Below are 18,440 nucleotides of genomic sequence, written 5' to 3'. Positions count from 1 at the left end.
AGGCGGGGTCACAGGCCTTGGGCGCTTCCTGTGCCAACCCTCCGCGCTTACTGGACTTCGTGAACCGTGACGCGCACATCCTCCGACTCATCTACGACCTCGTGTGACGAGTCGACGACTACGAACGTCGGGGACATTCCGAAGGCGCACGCCAGCTTTCTCAGCGTGTCCAACATGTTGCGGCTGCTAAGCCTCTGGCTTATGAGCCTCGCCATCCTGCCAGCATTCGCAATTCACGCCTCGGAAGCTGGTGTCGTGGACTGGTACAAACCACTCATCGGCGATGCCCTTACTGGAAACCCGAATCTGTCACCAGTATTTCATCGCATTACCGAAGATAACGGAAAAACGAGGAGTCTAGTCCTTACGGCGACGAGCAGCAATGTTCTGAGCGGGTTGCATCCCGAGAATGGGTCGATAGGTGCGTTCCCTGTGTGCTCTCATGCCCACGCGAGATTTGATGATGAACGACAAGTTCAGCGTGGAGGTATCTATTTGAGGATGGAAACCGTGTGTTAGCGTTCAAGAAACACAAGAATTGTGCGTGCATACGTGGTTCATATATCGTATGAGCTCACCTGGGATGCAGGGGTTGCTGCTGTCTCCGGAGTTGGAGGAGCTACTGTTCGCGTTCTTGACGTTTCCACCGGACACCTTTTACATGAGCGACATCTACACAAGCCTGAAGCTGGACGGTTACTCGAGCCTGACAGCACCGGCGTTGCGCTCGCTTTCGACTCTGGCTCGCACGTGTACGCGTTGACGAACGGCCATACTGTGCGGAAGATTGAAGTATCGACAGGAAAGATCATCTGGGGTTGGACTGCCCCAGACCAGACGTGCGTAACGAAAGAAATGAATCGCGTGGTACATATTGACATGCCCCACAGGTCGCTGAACGTCTACTCCACCGTGCTTCCAACGTCGTCGGCGATATACCTCATTGGCCTTGCGAAATCGTTCGCCTCATACACTCTCCACATTACCTCTCTGTCTCCCGTGGATGGTTCACTACTCAGCAGCGTTGATGTACCTTCCAGTATTGAGCACGGGCCGGCGAGTCTATTCGTTCTTAGCAAACCCGTAGGCGAATCGGAGCATGCTCGAATTCTCTGGCTCGAAAGCAACCAGATCAGGTCAGTGAAACTGATGTCTGGGCTTAACGAGACGCCTACCGCTATCAAGGCTGCAACGTATCGAGAGCTTGTGGATCTTGGTCTAGGTGATCACGGGCTACTCGTTGCCGTCAAGGACGACGGCTCAGGACAAGTCATCAAGCTAAATGACGAGGGCACTGGATTGAAAATCATATGGGAGTTCGCGGACTCGGTATGTAGGATATTGTCTTCACGCGTACTAATACTGACACTCGCCATCGCTAGGCTGATTCGACGCAGCACACCGCTTCGATGTATACGGGCGGTCTTGATAAGGCTGGACATCCATATATCGGTCGGGTATTCTGGTCTCGCTACTATAAAGTATGTGTTGTGTTAGCAACAGTATCGATGAGGTCTGATCGGATGTGTAGAAAGCTTCTGCTCATATTCTAGCGCCCCACTTGGCGGAAGGCAAAGGTCTGGTCACCGGCTACACGCTTCCCTTCGAGACCGCAGTACACGGTATCATTGGAAACGTGAATCCATTCTCTTACTTTTCTGAACCATGTGCTCATAGTTCTGCAGGTAGCGATCGACGCGGTCAACCTTGAAGAGTTCCGTGTTCTCGCCCGCGTGGTCATCACGACTACCACAGGCGCGATCCAACTATGGCAGCAAGATCAGTTGCAATGGACTCGTGAAGAGGGCCTGGCAGATATCAGAGTCGCGGAATTCGTCGAACTTCCTGAGCGCAAGCTCGCTGAGACGGGTCTTGGCGAAGGGCACGAGACCTTCACAGGACGTGTTCGGCGCCAGATTTCCGAGGCTCGCGATTTTCCACACTACGCTTTGCATTTCGCAAAGCGATTCGTCACCGGGTCGTACGATTCGGTGTCGAGCTCTGCGATGCCAACTACGAGTGACGTTGCGTCGTTGTCAAGGGATACGTTCGGCTTCAGGAAGATTTTGGTTGCAGCAACCGCGCGAGGCAAGGTTTATGGTATCGATTCTGCAAACGGAGAGATTCTCTGGAGTAGGGTCTTCGGCCTTGGTTGGGCAGCAGAGGTCGGTGGACACGTTCTTCCGCTCAAGATTTATACGACTAGAACCGTTATGGATGAGGAGACACCTCAGGTTGTCATCGTCACGCAAAGGAAAGCCAACAACGTATGTCACTTTCCCCTTATTGTGTCCAGTCATTCACCGGATTACAGGGCCTTCTTGACACAGTGCTCTTCCATATCGACGCTCTGACGGGCGAAGACTCTACGGGCAAGTCGCGCTCGAGTGATGTTCTACAGGGCATCGATATCATTGCTGGTGCCTTAGTTGAAGCCTATCTTGTTCGCGATGAGGCTACAAAGTTTGTCCTTCTTTTTGACGAATTCTTGCAAGTATGTACTCGACCCACTTCCCGAGGTCTATGTAACTGACACCCAGTGGTAGGCGCACGTGTACCCTGATACTGCAGAAAATACAGCATCGTTCGCCAAGCTTATTCCGTCCCTCCACTTTGCTCTGCGTACTGGCCAAGTAGGCTCTTTACGTCTGACTGGGCACCGGTTCGGCCTCCAGAAAGAGTTCACTGGCAAGTACATCGCACATCCGACCTGGACGGCATCGCTTGCCGAGGGTGAAGACATCCAGGCCATCATTGCACGCCCTCACGAACCTGTTGCGTCCCTGGGCAAGGTGCTTGGAAACCGCACGACAATGTACAAATACCTCAATCCGAATGTTGTTGCAGTCGTCACATCGTCTTTGAAAGCACCGACGCCCAGCTGTGCTATCTATCTCATGGATGTTGTCAAAGGCTCAATTATCTACCACTCTGTTCTCCCGGCGGTGAGCGGTGCATGCGATGTCAAAGCAGCGTTTACCGATAACTGGCTGGTGTACCATTATTACGACGAGGACTTTGGCGTGGACCAGGCGAAGAGTTACCGGGTGGTGTCTGTTGAGTTTTATGAAGGCACTGGTATCGATGATAAGATCAGCAGGTACGTACCTGGTTCGACTTCTCCAGTCAGGTGCTGACACATTCTTCTCAGCTCGGACTTGTCTTCGCACTCGAACGCCTCTACTTCTGTACATGTTCTCGAACAAACATACGTCTTTCCTCGCGGTATATCCACCATGGCGACAACTATGACCAAGTTCGGCATCACGTCGAAGGACCTCATTGGTGAGTGCATGATCTGCACAACCGATGTTCAGTGCTAACATCGTAGCAACACAGTTGCTGGTGAGAATGGCATCATCCAATCGTTCCCTCGGCGCTTCTTCGACCCAAGACGCCCGAAGCGCAAACCGACGAACGAAGAGCTGGAAGAATGGCTCATCCAGTACGATCCAGTCATTCCCGACGATCCAAAACGCGTGCTATCGCATACCTACCAGGTTAGCCTACCAGTCTTTTCACCGCCCGTCTCGCGCTGACCATTGACCAGGTCGCGAACGTCCGCGCCATCATCACATCGCCCGCACTTCTCGAGTCGACGTCGCTAGTCTTTGCGCACGGTCTCGATCTGTTCTCCACGCGCGTTACGCCGTCGAATACGTTCGATGTCTTGAGCGAAAACTTCAACAAAGCGCAGCTCGTGCTCACTATCTCGGGCCTTGCTCTCGCGATCCTTATAACGAAGCCGATGGTGAGGAATAAGAGGCTGCGGGAGCGCTGGTATAATTAGACGGATTGCGGCTGCTGTGTATGCTAAATACGAAGATGCGTATGTTATAATACTTGCCTCTGAACGTTGACTAGCTTCAGCTTCACATACAACAATTCTCGAAGTGTGGATAGTAAGACTATGTATGTATACAATAACAGTGTCAGCTACAGCTCATCGTGCTCTACAGAAGAGTGTACATCAGCCTCGACAACGACGTCGGTTGGGGAAGGGAACAAGTCTTCTGCCTCCTCCACAGGCATGGCATGTATCGCATCGAGTATAGACTTCCCTGGTACATCAGTCGAAACAGGGTCCATTGGCGGCATCGGGTCGCCGGTCGGATCAAGATTATCCACAGATGGTGTGCTGGCAACGGCTGTCGCAAGTAGTGTCGATGTCGCGGTGATGGTGGATGCAACAACTGTAGCAACTTCTGCGACGGACGAGCTCGCACTTATGCAACCCTTCTCCATGGTGTCCGCGATCTTTTCCGCTACTTGGCTTCTCGAGGATGAGGGGATGAAGCGTGTCCACCAGAAGACCAGTCGAATACTGCGGTCGACCAAACGCTGCTTTAGGATGAAGAGTACGACCAAAATGAAGAATATCAGGGCAGCAATAATTAGCATGCGGTCCAGCCAGTCGGATTTCTCGAGCGCGGTAACGAGGTGCTTTGAGGTGACAAGCAGACTATCCAGGACATCATGGGTAGCTGAAGCAGATTTCAATGAGGCGGTAGACTGGTCTAAGAGAGTTAAAACTCAGTTGCGAGGCCATAAAGACAAACAGATAGAAACACACCTAGCAGCTGGGTAGAGAGCACAGACGTCTCAAGCTCGCCTTGCATGAGAGCCATAGTCCGCTGTAGAGCTTCCGTCACATCGTTGCTTGCCGTCATAAGCGCATCCTCGCTGGTATCGCCATCAGCGCAGACAGTAGATGGAAACATACAAAGCAACTCACGCCACCTGTTCACTCAAGTTCTGCTTCTCTTTCACAGCGGACGACCGGAGTAGCTCTTCACGATTTGAGGTTCCACTAGCATCAATAGCTCGCTTTGAAGCAAGCAAAGCAGCCCTTGACTCCTTCCTCATACTATAGCCACGTCAGGAGGGCAGTGATCGTAGACCTCCGTGGGACGCACCTAGCCAGAGCTTCCTCGAGTTCGTCTACCACCCGCCTCAACTCCTTCCGACTACGCTCTCCATTTTGGTCGTCTACGGCTACAGCCAACGACTATTGTTACACTTTAGTAGCGCGATGCTTTAAACAACGGTAAACATGCCTCGAGCTGCTTTGCAAAGACGTCAACGTCCTCCCGGATTTCCGCCGCATGTTGCTGCTGTACCGTCAACGGGCCCTTGCATGCGCGCAAACGTGGTATCTGGAATTCGCGGATGTCCTTTTGCCTCCGCTCAAGAGATTCAATGAGTGCTTTGGTCGTGTGGTCGAAGTTGACCGGCAGCGGCGGCATAGCGAATGTGAGGTGGTGACGGAGTGCTTACACGCCGCCCCCGACCAAGCGCCCTAGATAATGATGCGCCACGACGACAGACGCTCAGCATTCGGATACTACTTGCGCACGACCACAGGCCAGAGTCAGATAGCTGGGCTGAAACATACAACATCTAATAATACGTCAATTCCCTTTCCTGCTTGAATGTTCAGCTACAGGTATTATGATGGCTAGTACGGCAAGGTATGGTAGGCCCGGAAGAACCTCGATCCGACAAGTCTACCAAGGCAGTCCCTAGACGAGGAAGCAACAAGTCACCCCATCTCTCCTGCCAGGAATGGGACTCTTGAGAATATTATCGCCACATATGCCTCGTCTAGAGGGGCGGTGGTTCGTGATCTAAGCGAGCTTTACCTTTTTCTGGACGCCAAGGTCTTGCCGGGAGCGGAGTCGTCTTCTCCGTGTTCGACGCAACGGTCTTCTTGTAAGTAGTGTTTCATCGCTCCATCTCGATATGCACTGGGAGAGATAGATCCTTGTTCATGAAGGTGTCGCTGTGATATTCTCTCGACGTGCGAACCATCACAGTCGAGAAGATTATCCCCTGCTTTAGTTAAGTCTTGCAAAGTACTGTCGAGGGACTACACTTACGATAACAGGACACATCTGGACCATAAGAGCTCAGAACTGGAAGTAGAGACGGCGCAGAGTGAACTTCGAACGTACGGGGTCTATGATGATCCACAATCCCCCTGTGTTCAGGATACTTGTCAAAATGAGTGCGATAAGGATACAGGAATATATAGCCGCTATATGAAATCCAGCCTCTATCAATGTAGCCACGCGATGAGATTGATGAGAGCTCACCCGACTCGATAATGATAGCAACAATCCCCATGATGCGGATTCCACCCACAGTAGGCCTCGGCAGCGTCCGATGAATGATCCAAATCTTCCATGATATCATGACTGGAGAGCCACTCCATAAGCATTAACCATCACGCTCGTATTCGACGCCCTTACCCGTGCACAGCAGATTCAATGCCAGCGTAACTGCATAGAAGAGGTCAGTTTGTATAATGGGGGATCCCCCAAGCTGTGGCCTAGCCACCCGCCAGACGCTCCGCGTGTATAACACTGCCAGTGCTATTGCGATATGAATCCTAAGTTCTGCCTCTCCGTGCATAGTACAACTCACCTGTATCAGCAAGAAAGAGCAAACAAGGGACGACTATTGTGGAACGCTTGCGCTCGTATACCACGAATACTCTATATACCTAGAGTAACATGTGAGCCCAAGATGACTAGTACTCCTCTGGCATTTAAACGTACCATGAGGACATCACATAAAAGGGTTAACGCTGTATAGATGGCAGTCTTTACGGCACTTTCGCGTCTGTTAAGCGCATGATAGAACGTTACGGGGGCATTCGCTACGTCCATGTGATCCGTAAACGCGTGAAGTATGCGATTGACCTGTATTGCCAGGTGCTGCTCATGGTATCAGTGCATGTTCAGTGTCGTACTTGCACACATCACTGTACGTACCGCGGTGATCAGTGAAAATATCATGAGCGCAATTGCAAGGAGATACCGTATTCGCCTGCCTGCCTGCTGTCTTGCATATAGTACGCAAAGAAATCTGGAAAATAGCACGAAATACATCCCTACAGTGCGTGAGGTGCTTGCATCCGATGAAGTGGTTGAGCATGAGCTACTCACCGTAGCACAGCGTCTCCAGAAGTGTGCCTACAAAGTCTGATTTTGCCACTACAAAAGCCATAACCAACTGAGTGCAGCAGAATAAGACAGTAAGCTCAGATCCTGACGATAGATGGCATTCAGCGGAAATTACACTGGACAATTTTTGCCTCAGTTATATACGTGCCTTAACGAGCGACAATCGTAGGCATCTCAATTGGACGCCGAATCGATCGGCATCGCAGAGGTGCTAGTGGCGCTTGAACAGTAGAAGTGACAATGTCCGGTTGCCATATGGGTAGCCTTCGCTATATGAAAAGCTCCACGGGACACGGGCATTCTACGTAAGCAGGATTGTCTGCTGCACAGCGTGCTAATGGACAGGCGGCGCGCAATTTGGGCTGTTGGACTACAACTGGTAGACGTCGGATGTTACTACAGAAGCAGTTGTAGGGTGTACGCAGAACCTCGTTGTCAGCAAGATGCCATAGCGAGCGAATACTATCTGCTCTTACGAGATTTATGGCAGAGCCCACTTCAGCGACCAATCATGTGCATGACTAAATGCCGTTCCGTAAGCCTCGTACTTGACAGTTTCCAGTACCGTCGGAGCGGAGAGATTGCTGGCCGATGCTAAAGTTAGAGCTCCGTGCAACTTACATCTAGCGTGCCTGGTAGGTTCTCGAGCATTATTCCTGGCCTGCATTTGCGTCCAGTGGGCGTAAGAGTGCCTCTGAGCAGCGCGGTTACAGACAAATCCACCTAAAAGACGGATAAGAAGGCCTATTCATGACTTTGAAGGGAGGACGCTGTGAGGGGGAGACAGCGATGCTATTCGGCTAGTATAACACCTTCTAGGACGTGTTAGACGGTGCCTCTCCTGCCGAAGGGAGTCGCTGTCTGCCACTATGAGATGAGTGACTAGGTCGTTACGCAAGGGGTAACCGATAACAAAATTTTTCACATCTGTGATGGTTCGCGCGTCGAAGGAATACCACAGCGAAACTTTTATAAGCACGCACTTGTCTCTTCCGATGTACTTAGAGACAGAACAGTAAAGCTTAGGTCACCAGCTGATTATCACATCTGCACTGAGGGTGTAGATCTAATAACTGCCATGTGCTACGGACTTGCTGAAATTTGAGCGCTCTCGCGGGAAATGTCGTCATCGTTGTGCCGCGCGCTAAGCAACCCGCAGCGCATCAATCCTCAATGTTTCGTCGAGGGGACTGGTCACCATCACCATGGCACTAATTAATTGCCTCTCGGGGCGCCTTGTACCCTGCACCTGCTAATGGTCCCGGAGTCCTGTCGTTCACAAGTTGAGGTCAGCTGTCAAGGAGATTATCGAATCAAGGGTATCGCGAAAGCGAAGAAGAAAAGGCGTACGCGGGGAGTTAGGCAGTATATACATTCAGAGAACTATTCTAGAGCCTGCCCAGTCGTCACAGCATGAGGAAGAGATTTCAAATTAATGGAATTCACCTCCGGATCTGAACAGATCTCGCCGGGCCCTAGTACTCCGACGCCACAAGCGTGAGGGGTCAGCTTGGGGATCAGCGCTCAGCCCTTGGTCGGTACGTTACGCGGATCATCCCCTGCTCTGGGTAAGTCTACGCATAGTTGTCGCGGAGCTACACTCACGATGATGGGGCATATCTGGATCATGAGAGCTCAGAATTAGAATGAGAGCGCAGAGTAGGCCTTGAACGTACAGGGTTTAAGGCTATCCACAGCCCAATCGTATTCGTAACACTTGTCACAATGAGTGCAATGAGAATACAGGAGTAAATAGCCGCTATATGCGTCGCACAAGTCAAGTGAGGCTCAATTCTCATTGAAGCAGTCACGCGGTGAGAGCTCACCTGACTCGATGATAATAACAATCACACTCTCGATGCGGATTCCTGCCACAGCAGACCCTAGGAGCTTTCGATGGATGAAAGAGATCTTCCATGATATCATGACTAGCGCCGATGGTATCCGTAAATATCCGCTATCACGCTCGCACCCGACGCTCTCACCTGTACACAGTAGATTCAGTGCCAGCGTAACTGCATAGAAGAAGCTGATTGGTAGAATTGGGGGCATCCAAATCCACACTCCGTCAATTCGCGAAACGCCCCATATGTACCACGCGGCCAATGCTAAAGCTGTATGAGTCCCAGATTCCACTCTTCGCATAGGACAACTCACCCATATCGGCGAGAAAGAGCATAGAAGGTATGACCGTTGCGAACCACTTGCGTTCGTACACCACGAACACTCGATATACCTAGAGCAATGTCAGCTGAAGGCACCCTCTCTCGCGATCGAACATACTATGAGAGCATCGCATATAAGGGTCAGTGTTGTATAGATGGAAGCCTTCGTTCCGCTTTCCCGTCTGCTTAGCGTGCGAAAATACATTAATGGGGCGTTCGGCACATCCCTATGATCCGCGAATGCCTCGAGCATGCGATTGATTTGCAGTGCTAGGTGCTACTAAAGTCGTCAGTACATGGTCAGTGTCATGTTCATGTACAGAACTGCACGTACTGCGGTGATCAGAAAGAATATGATTAGTGCAATGAGAAGGAGGCGCCATATCAACCTGCCTGCTTGGTGTTTTGCGTAGAGTACACGAAGAAATCCGGCAAAGAGCATGAAGTATATCCCTGTGGTGCGTGGTGAGCTTGCCCCCGGAGTGTGTCGGACAAGATCTAGCTACTCACCGTAGCACAGCGTCTCCAGTAGCGTGCCTATGAAATCCGCTTTTGCCATCGTTAGTGCCATCACGAACCAGGCCTGACAGAAGAGAATGGCGAGTCTTCGACGGCGGGAGATGTTGGGTAGAGCCAAGGTCGACAGCCTGACTGGCAACGAGTTATGCACCCCAGCGAGCGACAATCGCGGGTATTTCCAGTGATCGGAGTGGACACCATAGAGGGACAATGGCGCTTGGTCGGCCAGAAGCGTCGGCATCCGTCGTCGCTATACGGATGATCTTTGCCATGCGAGAAGTCCCAAAGGCAAAATCGGTGAGATTATCGGACGGTGGACGATGGGCGTTACTACCATAGAAGCACTTGCAGCTACTATGGGAGCACTCGTTGTCGACAGAGAAAGTAACGTGCGATACAGCCTGCTCATGCGAGATCTTGAGTAGAATTCGCCTCGGTAGTAAATTATGTATTCATGAGTCATGACGCGATGCATATCGCCGACAGCCACTGACAGAAGGTTTTTGATGCGCCTGATGTGCCACCTCCTCCCATCAGAAGCCGTAACTCTAACTTTTTGTTCGCACGCATTATCTCCGCGTGCCTCCGATGACTATGGGCACGCAATATTACTGGCCAGCTCCACCTAAAACCTGCAGACATCCCTCTGCTTTCGAGAGCCCCTAATCGACCCCCTACGGTAGTGGTGCGTGCCGGAACAAAGTCAAATAATCAAATGGTAGCAAACCACGGGTAATAGCGTGGCAGTATTCAGATCCGCGCCCTCATTTCGGACGCGATGGCCTGCTGGTGGCACTGTCGGTTTGATCATTATGACTTAAATTACGTCGGAAGAGATATATCCTCGCTCATGAGGGTGTCATTGCGGTATTCCCTTGACGCGCGAACCATCAAAGCAGAGAAGATCATCCCCTGCCCAAGGTAAGTCTATGTGGAGTATGGCGACAGGATTACACTTACGATTACGGGGCATATCTGAACCATGAAAGCTCAGAATCGGGAGGAGAGAGGGCGCACAGTGAGTCTTGAACGTACTGGGTCTAGGACTGTCCACAGTCCGGTCGTTCGCAGAGTGCTCGTCACGATGAGTGCGACGAGAACGCAAGAGTAGATTGCCGCTATATACGTTGCCCAAACCACGAAAGATTCAGCTGCCGATGGAATTACACGCAAGGGAGACTCACCTGACTCAATGATTACAGTAGCAACTCCCATGACGCGGATTCCTGCCACAGCGGGTCCTGGCAGTTCCCTATGAATGGTCCAAATCTTCCATGATATCATGACTGGCGAGGATATCCCTGAGCATCCACGATTGCACTCTTGTACATGGTGTCCTCACCTGTACACATGAGATTCAATATTAGAGTCACAGCGCTGAAGAAGCAGTTGATTCGTATAACTGCACGCTTCATGGGTTGTAATGAATTGACCTGTGAGACACTCCACGTGTACCATGCGGCCACTGCTATTGCCGTGTCAATTGCGAAAATATCTCTTTGCGAGGGAGAACGCACCAATGTTGGCCAGCAACAGCACAAAAGGAATGACTGTCACGGACCATCTGCGTTCATAAACAACAAACACCCGATAAACCTAGCGCCGTACGTGAGTGGAAGACGCTCGCCCTCACATTTAAACGTACCATGATAGCATCACAGACAATGGTCAGCGTCGTATAGATGGAAGCCTTCGTGGCACTCGCTCGCGCGCTAAGCGTGTCATAATATGTTGTCGGGGCGTTCGCCACATCCATGTGATCCGTAAATGCCTGAAGTATGCGATGAATCTGCAGCGATAGGTGCTGGAGATATTCAGTGTGCATCTGACACTGCGGTCGCGTAGAGCATGGCGCGCACCGCAGTGATTAGAGAAAATATCAACAGCGCGATGGCAAGGAGGTTCACTATCGGCCTGCGTGCCTGATGTCTCGCATAGAGCACGCGGAGAAGCTGAAGAAAAAGTACAAAGTACATCCCTGTGGGCGCGATAAGTTCGTTTCCGACGGTAGCCGTTGACATGAGCCACTCACCATAGCACATTATTTCTGCTAGTGTGCCTATGAGATCTGTTGTTGCCATCGGAAGGGCCATGCTTGAACTAGGCACGACGGAAGGGAAGGATGGCTCAGCTTCTAGAGGCGGGAGATGTTGGGTCTGAGGCTAGGAGAAACATATTAACCGCAGAACAGCTATATACCTCAGCGAGCGACGACCGTGAGCGTCTTAGCTGAACGCCGACTCGGTTGGCACCTTATGGGTGCTAGCAGCGCTTCGTCAGCCAGAAGTGTTGACATCCGTCGTCGCCATATGGACGGCCTTTGCCAAGTGAGAGGCCTCGGAAGACGAGAGCGTCCTATGTCAGCAGAATTGCATGGTATGCAGTGTGAGTATCATAGTTAGATGGCGCACAATTTGGCCGACATGGGTTATTAAGACCGCTGCCGCTGCTGAATGTCGGATGTTACTATATACCAAAATAGGAGCAGTCGTCACAGCGACTATGAAGGGGATGTCTCAATGTCAGTGGGAGAGAAATAGTGCGCGAATATAATTCTGATCTTACGAGATCCACAGCAGAATCCACTTCAGCGGTCAGTCATCCATGCGGGTCGCGACGAAATGTGCGTCCTTGGTTTCCGCTCTGACGCGAGGCCTGCCGCATCCGATCGAACGCGCTTACCGACAGAGCGCCAATATCTCCCGGCACCTCGGGTCCATATCCGAGAGCTGCAGGTGGACGTGCATCATTGATATTGAGCTGTGGACCACCACAGACGCATATATAGTATCATTGCTCACGCTTTACCTGAAATTTATGGGCACTTGTCTCTGCCTGTCTCGGTGGTAGCAATTAACAAGTACACACGCTTCCATTAATGACACACTGCAACGTTAATGATAATAGGCGATCAGCCCATAATGCGCTGACGACAACCTTTTTGAGAACTGAGAGCGCAAGTCAAAGCCATACAGCCAGAGGCGATGACAGCACTGCGGCACCCATATCCGCACCTCTGTTTCGGACGTGATATTCTGTTGATGATATCGGTTTTATTGTTCTGCCTCAGCATATGTCACAGAACACAAGTCCCTGTTCATGAGGGTGTCTCTGTGATATTCCCTTGACGCGCGAATCATCATGGTCGAGAATATTATTCCCTGCTCTGGGTGAGTCTACGCAAAGAGCTGCCGCAGAGCTGCACTCACGATGATAGGGCACATCTGGATCATAAGAGCTTAGAACTGGAAGCAAACAGGGTGCGGAGCGGGCATTAGACGTACGGGGTCTAAGACTATCCACAGTCCGTTTGTAGGCATGGTATTCGTTACAATGAGCGCAATGTGAACACAAGAGTAGATTGCCGCTGTATACGTTGTACAAGCTATATGAGGTTCGATATACGTCAATGTGGCGCGAGAAGACTTACCTGACTCGACAATAACAACGATGACTCCCATGATGCGAATCCCAGAAACGGCGGGCCCTGGTAGCTCTCTATGAGTAGCCCAAATCTTGCATGATATCATAGCTGCAGGAGATGTCAACAAGCATCCGTGATCACATTTGTACTCGACCTTCTCACCCGTACACAGGAGATTGAGTGTTAAAGTGATGGCATAAAAGGAGCTGATCTGTACAATTGGGGCCACAGCTTGAGACACACTCCATATGTACCACACGGCCATTGCTATTGCCATATTAATCGCAGACATCACTGTTTGCATAGGAAGGCTCACATGTGTTAGCCAGAAGGAGCACAGAAGGGATGGCTATCGCCAACCAATTGTGTTCATGAATCACAAACACCCGATATACCTAATATAACACTGAGTCGAAGACACTCGCCCCCAAATTCGAACGTACCATTAGAGCATCGCAAATAAGGGTCAGCATCGTGTAGATGGAGGCCTTGGCAGCACTGTACCGCTTGCTGACTGTGCGAGAGTATGTTGATGGGGCGTTCACCAGGTCCATATGATCCGTCAGTGCCTGAAATGTATGATTGATCTGCAGTGCAAGGTGCTACCTGCCCATCAGAGCATGCCTAATCATACTGCCATGGCCGCAGAGACGACGGTACGTACCGTGGTAACTAGAGAAAGCATCATAAGCGCGACGGAGAGGAGGAGGATTGTGGGCCTGCCCTCCAGACGTCTGACGTACAGCACGCGGAGAAGCTTGAGAAAGAGCACGGAATACATTCCTACGGCACGAAATGAGCTCGTCTCCAATGATGCTGCTAGGCATGAACCGCTCACCGTAGCATATAGTCTCCAGCAATGTGCCTATGAGGTCTGCCTTTGCCAGTGGCAGAGCCATAATGAACCTTGAAGAGAACAATAAGCTCAGCTCCTGGCGGCGTAAGATATTGAGTCTGGACTCTATATACCTTAGCGAACGACAATCGTGGGTATCTCAAGTGATCAAGGGTGATATTGTAGAGATACTAGCGGGGCTTGGCGTTGTAGCCGTATGAGCGATCTTCGCCATATGAGAAGCTCCCAAGATCCAGAAGACTCCGATGTCGGTCGAATTTGTCTGCTGCACACCATCCCGATCATAGGCTGATGTTCGTGACGTTGAACTCGGCGAATGAACGTCAACTGTTACTAAATATTTACAGCGACCATGAGAGGCCTTATTGTCAGCAAGACAAGACAGTGAGTGCGACCTGCCCTTACAAAATCCATAGTGGAGTCGACTTCGGTAGCCAAATATGAATGTGGCGAAATGCGCATCGCCGACGGACATGTACAGTTTCTCCTTAATGTCGGACATTCCCCAGGCGCCTTTCAAGGTCTCTCAAGCCGTCCCAAGGCGCCAAAGGGGGACCCCTACAGATCTCACGGGGTTAGGAGCGCCAGTCTCTTCACACGTCCCTCCTTCAACGTTCAACGTTCAACTCCCGGAGCTGTGACTTCTGTTCGGACGCATCACTTTTGCGGGAACGCAGTAATGGCTTTCCGCCATCTGAAGCTCGTGAACACCTTTCTGCCTCCGCTCGAGAGTTGCCTGGTTTCTTCATACAACGGTGGCGACATGTATAGTCTGTAGCTCTCTCCTTCGACGAGATGGACGCACGGCGCATGGCGCAATGATGGAGATATTTACCGCGAACATCCGCAGGTCAAACTTAGAGCACACGTCTAGCGACAGGGCCTCGCCGTCTTCTTCCCGCCATCTCCGCCGCGCTTTGCCCTGTCTTTCCCGCACTCCCAAGGTGCTCGCCCTTTCGCCTGGTCTGACCCTCAGGTGAGTATATGCGCGTATTCTCGGCTTCGAAGCCTCACTGACATTGGCACATGCCCACGACACTATTCCATACCCGACGCCGCGGTGGTGGTCGGCGCGCTATGCCGAGTGTACGGGCCTGAGCTCTTAAGGTATGTCTACTCTCTCGCTAGCTGCACCACACTCACGAGGGCCAGCTCAACAGATCTTTTCGCTCACGGGTTTGGTTACATGTGCACACAGAAGGTGCTAGCACCGCGCGTGTGACGGGCAGCAGGCAATTGCGGACATCCCACTTTTGAGTGCTGGCTCGCGGCAGGTCGGAGAGGGGCTCCAGAAGACAGGATAAATAGTGTGCGTAGTGTATAGTGGACCTGAAGGAGACGGCATACATTTGCATAGATACGAGTGGTACAGAATATGATAAAATGTCACGCGTTTCAAGTGCAGGCGGCTGAGAATTCAACTCACAAAGCTGCTCAAAGTTACCCGTTGACATCAAATACACGCTTGATGGACTCGTATTCTTTCAGCTACATTTTGATAGATCTGGGTGGGCTCTTGTCTGCGTCCCCGATTCGGACGTAGTTTATTGGTAACATCGATTTTATTGCTCTGTCTCGGAATGCGTAACGCGAGGAGGCTCCCCATCCTTGGAGGTGTCGCGGTGTTCTCTCGACGCGCGAATCATCACAGTCGAGAAGATCATTCCCTGCACGGGATGAATATATGCAAAGGGCTATCGCAACATTACACTCACGATGATGGGGTACATCTAGATTATAAGAGCTCAGGGTCAGAAGCAAAGGCGACGCAGAGTGGGCCTTATACATACAGGATCCAATACTATCGGCAGTCCAGTCGTATGCATGAATCTCATTACAATGAGTGGAATGTGAACGCAAGAGTAAATTACCGCTGATATACGGTGCCCAAGCCATGTGAGATTCAGTTCTGTCGACATGGCACGTAAGGGAGACTCACCTGACTCGATGATCACGGCAGTGACTCCCATGATGCGGATCCCTGCGACAGTGGGCCCCGGAAGCTTTCTGTGGATGCCCCAAATCTTCCATGATATCATGACTGACAGGGATTTCCGTAAGTATCCGTGATCACACCTGTATCCGGGTTCCTTACCTGTACACAGGAGATTGAGTAATATAGTGACAGCATAATAGGAGCCGATTTGCATGTCCTCAGCCTTTGGAGGCCGCGAAACACACCATATGTACCATACACCCAGTGCTATTGAGGTATTAATCGCAAACGCCTTTCTCTGTGCAGGAGAACTCACATATATTGGTCAGAAAGAGCACGGAAGGGACAGCTATTGCCAGCCACTTGCGGTCATGAACCACGAAAACCCGGTATATCTGATGTGGTATTGATGCTGAGTCGAAGACACCTGCTTTCGCATTTAGACGTACCATGAGAGCATCGCAAACAAGGGTTAGTACCGTATAGATGGAGGCCTTGACAGCACTGTACCACCCGTTAAGCGTGCGATAGTATGTTCCTGGTGCGTTCGCCACATCCAAGTGATCAGTGAATGCGTGAAGTATGCGATTGACCTGTAATGTTAGATGCTACTTGCGTCATCAGAGCACGTTCATTGCCATGGTCGCAGAGAGCGCTATACGTACTGTGGTGATCAGAGTAAAGATCACCAGAGCAACGGCGAGGAAAAGCAACGTCGGCCTCCCTGCCCCATGTCTCACGTAGAGCACGCGGAGAAGCTTGAGAAAGAGGACAAAGTACATCCCTGAGGCGCACAATGAGCTTGTCTCTGGTGGAGCGATTGAGCCAGAGCCACTCGCCGTAGCACATGGTCTCCAGGAGCGTGCCGATGAGGTCTGCTGTTGCCATCGGAAGAGCCATGACGAGCCACGCCTGACGGAAGGCGGAGGATGTTGCGTTGAGACTAGGATCGACATCTTCGCTGATAACACAGCTATATACCTAAGAAAATAGCAATCACGGGTGCCTCAACTGGACCTCGGTTGACAACGTAGTAGCGCTTGGCTGGCCTGCCATGGGGAGGCTTCGGTACCCGTCGTTGTCATATGAGCGGTCTTCGCCGTAGGAAAAAACCGGTGCTCTGCCACAGCCATTCGGAATGATTTGCAGGTTGATTTCAGTATGATCCTTGTCGGTGCCTCGCCGGCACATCCAGCATGTCGTCGGGGTATCAACGTACCATGGTATCGGTACAGGGGACGTGTTGACTGTGGAAGGGTCCTCTCAGACGAAACCTGACCTTTGTGGACTCTTCCACCACCACCGTGCTCCCTGTCAACAGCTGTCGGTCCCTGCTTGATAGCCGTCGTCGGCGAGTAGTCGCCTGCATCCTGTAGCTGCCTAGCGCTACGCCGAAACAGTTTGGCTTCCGATCTATATCTGCAAACGTCGCTGCGGGAAGGCACTCGCTCTCAAGGGATAGAAGAACCCAGCGCCTGCTGTACGGCCGTGTGCCAATCACGGACAGATGGCGTATGTTTTAGCCAACGCTGGCTGCGGTCGCGGCCAGTGAACGTCGGATGTTACTACTATAGGAGCATCAACACCTACAGTGGCCGTGGGAGACCCTGTAATCAGCAAGAGAAAGAATGAACGAACGCAGCCAGAACTTACGGAATCTGTAGCGAGATCCACTTCAGTAGTCAATCACGAGCCATGGCGAAGTGCGCGTCGCCGACGGACTTCTGCTTTGATGCGCCCGATGTGCCGCATTTAATCGAGATCTCACGTGCTCAGAGCGCCAGTCTCTTTGCGCTTCCGACCCCAAGAGTACGATCACGAGCACGTGTTACTAGCTCTCCGTTATCCGAACATCTTTCTGCCCCTGCTCGCGAGTTGCCTGATCTCTTCGTACAGCGGTGGTGACAGGCGCAGTCTGCAGCCGTCTCCTTCGACGAGTTGGATGCATAGCGCATGGCACAACGATAACGATATTTACCGCGAACAACCACAGGGCAAGCTTAGAGCACACGTCTGACGACGGGGCTTCGCCGTTTCTGCTGTCTCTGCCGCGCATTGCTCCGTCTTTCCCGCACTTCTAAGGTGCCTGTTCCTGTTGACTAGTCTGACACTCGGGTGAGTATATGCGTGTATCTCTGCAATGAAAACCTTACTATGCCCGACGTCGTAGGAGGTAGACGTGGTCGGCGCGCTATTCAAAGTGTTCGAGTTGGGGTCTTAGGGTACGTTCACTCTCTCACCAGTTATGCCACGCTCACACGGGCATTCAACAGATATATCTGTTCGCGGGTTTGGTCATGCATATGCACACAGAAGGTGCTGACGCGGTGCGTATGATCTGTAGCAGGGTACCTACAAGCGTCCCGCTTTCCAAAGGCCCATGACGCACTGGAGAGGGACCCCAGAACACATGATAGTAAGTATGTGCAGAGCACCGTGTACCTAAGAGTATGAGATACATCTTCACGAATATGAGTGGTACAGAACATAATTGCAATTTACACGATACAAGTGCAAGTGGTTAGGAATTCAGCTTACCGAGCTGCTCAAAGCTACTTGATGCTATAGGCAA

General features: G+C 51.4%; 8 protein-coding genes across 8 annotated transcripts; 1 reads left to right on the top strand and 7 right to left on the bottom strand.

The window, feature by feature from the left end:
* The first annotated feature begins 55 nt into the window (after positions 1-55).
* Positions 56-4,534, top strand: PHACADRAFT_116839 (uncharacterized protein). Its single transcript, XM_007393422.1, has 12 exons — positions 56-421; positions 481-540; positions 590-839; positions 891-1,329; positions 1,383-1,481; positions 1,532-1,636; positions 1,686-2,267; positions 2,315-2,494; positions 2,547-3,100; positions 3,152-3,285; positions 3,340-3,500; positions 3,551-4,534. The coding sequence occupies exons 1-12, from the start codon at positions 175-177 to the stop codon at positions 3,788-3,790; spliced, it is 3,051 nt and encodes a 1,016-aa protein (XP_007393484.1). The 5' UTR covers positions 56-174; the 3' UTR covers positions 3,791-4,534.
* A 197-nt stretch (positions 4,535-4,731) lies between these two features.
* PHACADRAFT_90155 (uncharacterized protein) lies at positions 4,732-5,246 on the bottom strand (the record flags this gene model as incomplete). Its single annotated transcript, XM_007393421.1, has 3 exons — positions 4,732-4,867; positions 4,917-4,989; positions 5,054-5,246. 3 exons carry the CDS (start codon positions 5,244-5,246, stop codon positions 4,732-4,734), a joined length of 402 nt encoding a protein of 133 aa, XP_007393483.1.
* A 973-nt stretch (positions 5,247-6,219) lies between these two features.
* Positions 6,220-7,078, bottom strand: PHACADRAFT_182526 (uncharacterized protein; the record flags this gene model as incomplete). Its single annotated transcript, XM_007393420.1, has 5 exons — positions 6,951-7,078; positions 6,777-6,895; positions 6,561-6,719; positions 6,427-6,505; positions 6,220-6,281 (listed from the first exon to the last, which is right to left on the bottom strand). The coding sequence occupies exons 1-5, from the start codon at positions 7,009-7,011 to the stop codon at positions 6,220-6,222; spliced, it is 480 nt and encodes a 159-aa protein (XP_007393482.1). The 5' UTR covers positions 7,012-7,078.
* Positions 7,079-8,485: 1,407 nt separating this feature from the next.
* On the bottom strand, positions 8,486-10,131 carry PHACADRAFT_206987 (uncharacterized protein; the record flags this gene model as incomplete). Its single annotated transcript, XM_007393419.1, has 9 exons — positions 9,644-10,131; positions 9,468-9,586; positions 9,252-9,410; positions 9,126-9,204; positions 8,954-9,076; positions 8,795-8,896; positions 8,645-8,727; positions 8,574-8,588; positions 8,486-8,527 (listed from the first exon to the last, which is right to left on the bottom strand). The coding sequence occupies exons 1-9, from the start codon at positions 9,891-9,893 to the stop codon at positions 8,486-8,488; spliced, it is 972 nt and encodes a 323-aa protein (XP_007393481.1). The 5' UTR covers positions 9,894-10,131.
* A 314-nt stretch (positions 10,132-10,445) lies between these two features.
* On the bottom strand, positions 10,446-12,241 carry PHACADRAFT_252236 (uncharacterized protein). The gene is made up of 11 exons (XM_007393418.1): positions 12,218-12,241; positions 12,064-12,152; positions 11,852-11,988; positions 11,685-11,786; positions 11,512-11,630; positions 11,298-11,456; positions 11,170-11,248; positions 10,995-11,120; positions 10,837-10,938; positions 10,613-10,770; positions 10,446-10,564 (listed from the first exon to the last, which is right to left on the bottom strand). Exons 4-10 carry the CDS (start codon positions 11,743-11,745, stop codon positions 10,643-10,645), a joined length of 774 nt encoding a protein of 257 aa, XP_007393480.1. The 5' UTR covers positions 11,746-11,786; positions 11,852-11,988; positions 12,064-12,152; positions 12,218-12,241; the 3' UTR covers positions 10,446-10,564; positions 10,613-10,642.
* A 587-nt stretch (positions 12,242-12,828) lies between these two features.
* On the bottom strand, positions 12,829-13,999 carry PHACADRAFT_182525 (uncharacterized protein; the record flags this gene model as incomplete). Its single annotated transcript, XM_007393417.1, is given in 7 exon segments — positions 12,829-12,876; positions 12,937-13,019; positions 13,239-13,343; positions 13,393-13,471; positions 13,520-13,678; positions 13,741-13,800; positions 13,820-13,999. The coding sequence occupies 7 exon segments, from the start codon at positions 13,973-13,975 to the stop codon at positions 12,829-12,831; spliced, it is 690 nt and encodes a 229-aa protein (XP_007393479.1). The 5' UTR covers positions 13,976-13,999.
* A 1,490-nt stretch (positions 14,000-15,489) lies between these two features.
* On the bottom strand, positions 15,490-17,495 carry PHACADRAFT_206985 (uncharacterized protein). The gene is made up of 8 exons (XM_007393416.1): positions 16,664-17,495; positions 16,318-16,476; positions 16,185-16,263; positions 16,028-16,135; positions 15,872-15,973; positions 15,723-15,805; positions 15,648-15,662; positions 15,490-15,599 (listed from the first exon to the last, which is right to left on the bottom strand). The coding sequence occupies exons 1-8, from the start codon at positions 16,766-16,768 to the stop codon at positions 15,495-15,497; spliced, it is 756 nt and encodes a 251-aa protein (XP_007393478.1). The 5' UTR covers positions 16,769-17,495; the 3' UTR covers positions 15,490-15,494.
* A 189-nt stretch (positions 17,496-17,684) lies between these two features.
* Positions 17,685-18,102, bottom strand: PHACADRAFT_252231 (uncharacterized protein). Its single transcript, XM_007393415.1, has one exon. The coding sequence runs from the start codon at positions 17,922-17,924 to the stop codon at positions 17,700-17,702; it is 225 nt and encodes a 74-aa protein (XP_007393477.1). The 5' UTR covers positions 17,925-18,102; the 3' UTR covers positions 17,685-17,699.
* Positions 18,103-18,440: the final 338 nt, after the last annotated feature.

This window comes from Phanerochaete carnosa (assembly GCF_000300595.1).
Source record: "Phanerochaete carnosa HHB-10118-sp unplaced genomic scaffold PHACAscaffold_3, whole genome shotgun sequence".
NCBI classification, from domain to species: domain Eukaryota; kingdom Fungi; phylum Basidiomycota; class Agaricomycetes; order Polyporales; family Phanerochaetaceae; genus Phanerochaete; species Phanerochaete carnosa.
The sequence above is the reverse complement of the archived record's forward strand: the minus strand, read 5'-3'. Positions and strand labels throughout refer to the sequence as shown.

Bases quoted from the DNA above. Each gene is read 5' to 3' on its own strand.
- PHACADRAFT_252236 (XM_007393418.1), bottom strand. From the start codon at position 11,745: ATGGCCCTTCCGATGGCAACAACAGATCTCATAGGCACACTAGCAGAA. The intron at 11,631-11,684 runs GTGAGTGGCTCA...TCGCGCCCACAG, and splicing joins AGCAGAAATAATGTGCTATG to GGATGTACTTTGTACTTTTT. The intron at 10,939-10,994 runs GTGAGGACACCA...TATCCTCGCCAG, and splicing joins ATTGAATCTCATGTGTACAG to TCATGATATCATGGAAGATT.
- PHACADRAFT_252231 (XM_007393415.1), bottom strand. From the start codon at position 17,924: ATGCGCGGCAGAGACAGCAGAAACGGCGAAGCCCCGTCGTCAGACGTG.
- PHACADRAFT_206985 (XM_007393416.1), bottom strand. From the start codon at position 16,768: ATGGCTCTTCCGATGGCAACAGCAGACCTCATCGGCACGCTCCTGGAG. The intron at 15,974-16,027 runs GTAAGGAACCCG...AATCCCTGTCAG, and splicing joins ACTCAATCTCCTGTGTACAG to TCATGATATCATGGAAGATT. The intron at 15,806-15,871 runs GTGAGTCTCCCT...ACCGTATATCAG, and splicing joins TGCCGTGATCATCGAGTCAG to CGGTAATTTACTCTTGCGTT.
- PHACADRAFT_116839 (XM_007393422.1), top strand. From the start codon at position 175: ATGTTGCGGCTGCTAAGCCTCTGGCTTATGAGCCTCGCCATCCTGCCA. The intron at 840-890 runs GTGCGTAACGAA...CATGCCCCACAG, and splicing joins TGGACTGCCCCAGACCAGAC to GTCGCTGAACGTCTACTCCA. The intron at 3,286-3,339 runs GTGAGTGCATGA...GTAGCAACACAG, and splicing joins CACGTCGAAGGACCTCATTG to TTGCTGGTGAGAATGGCATC.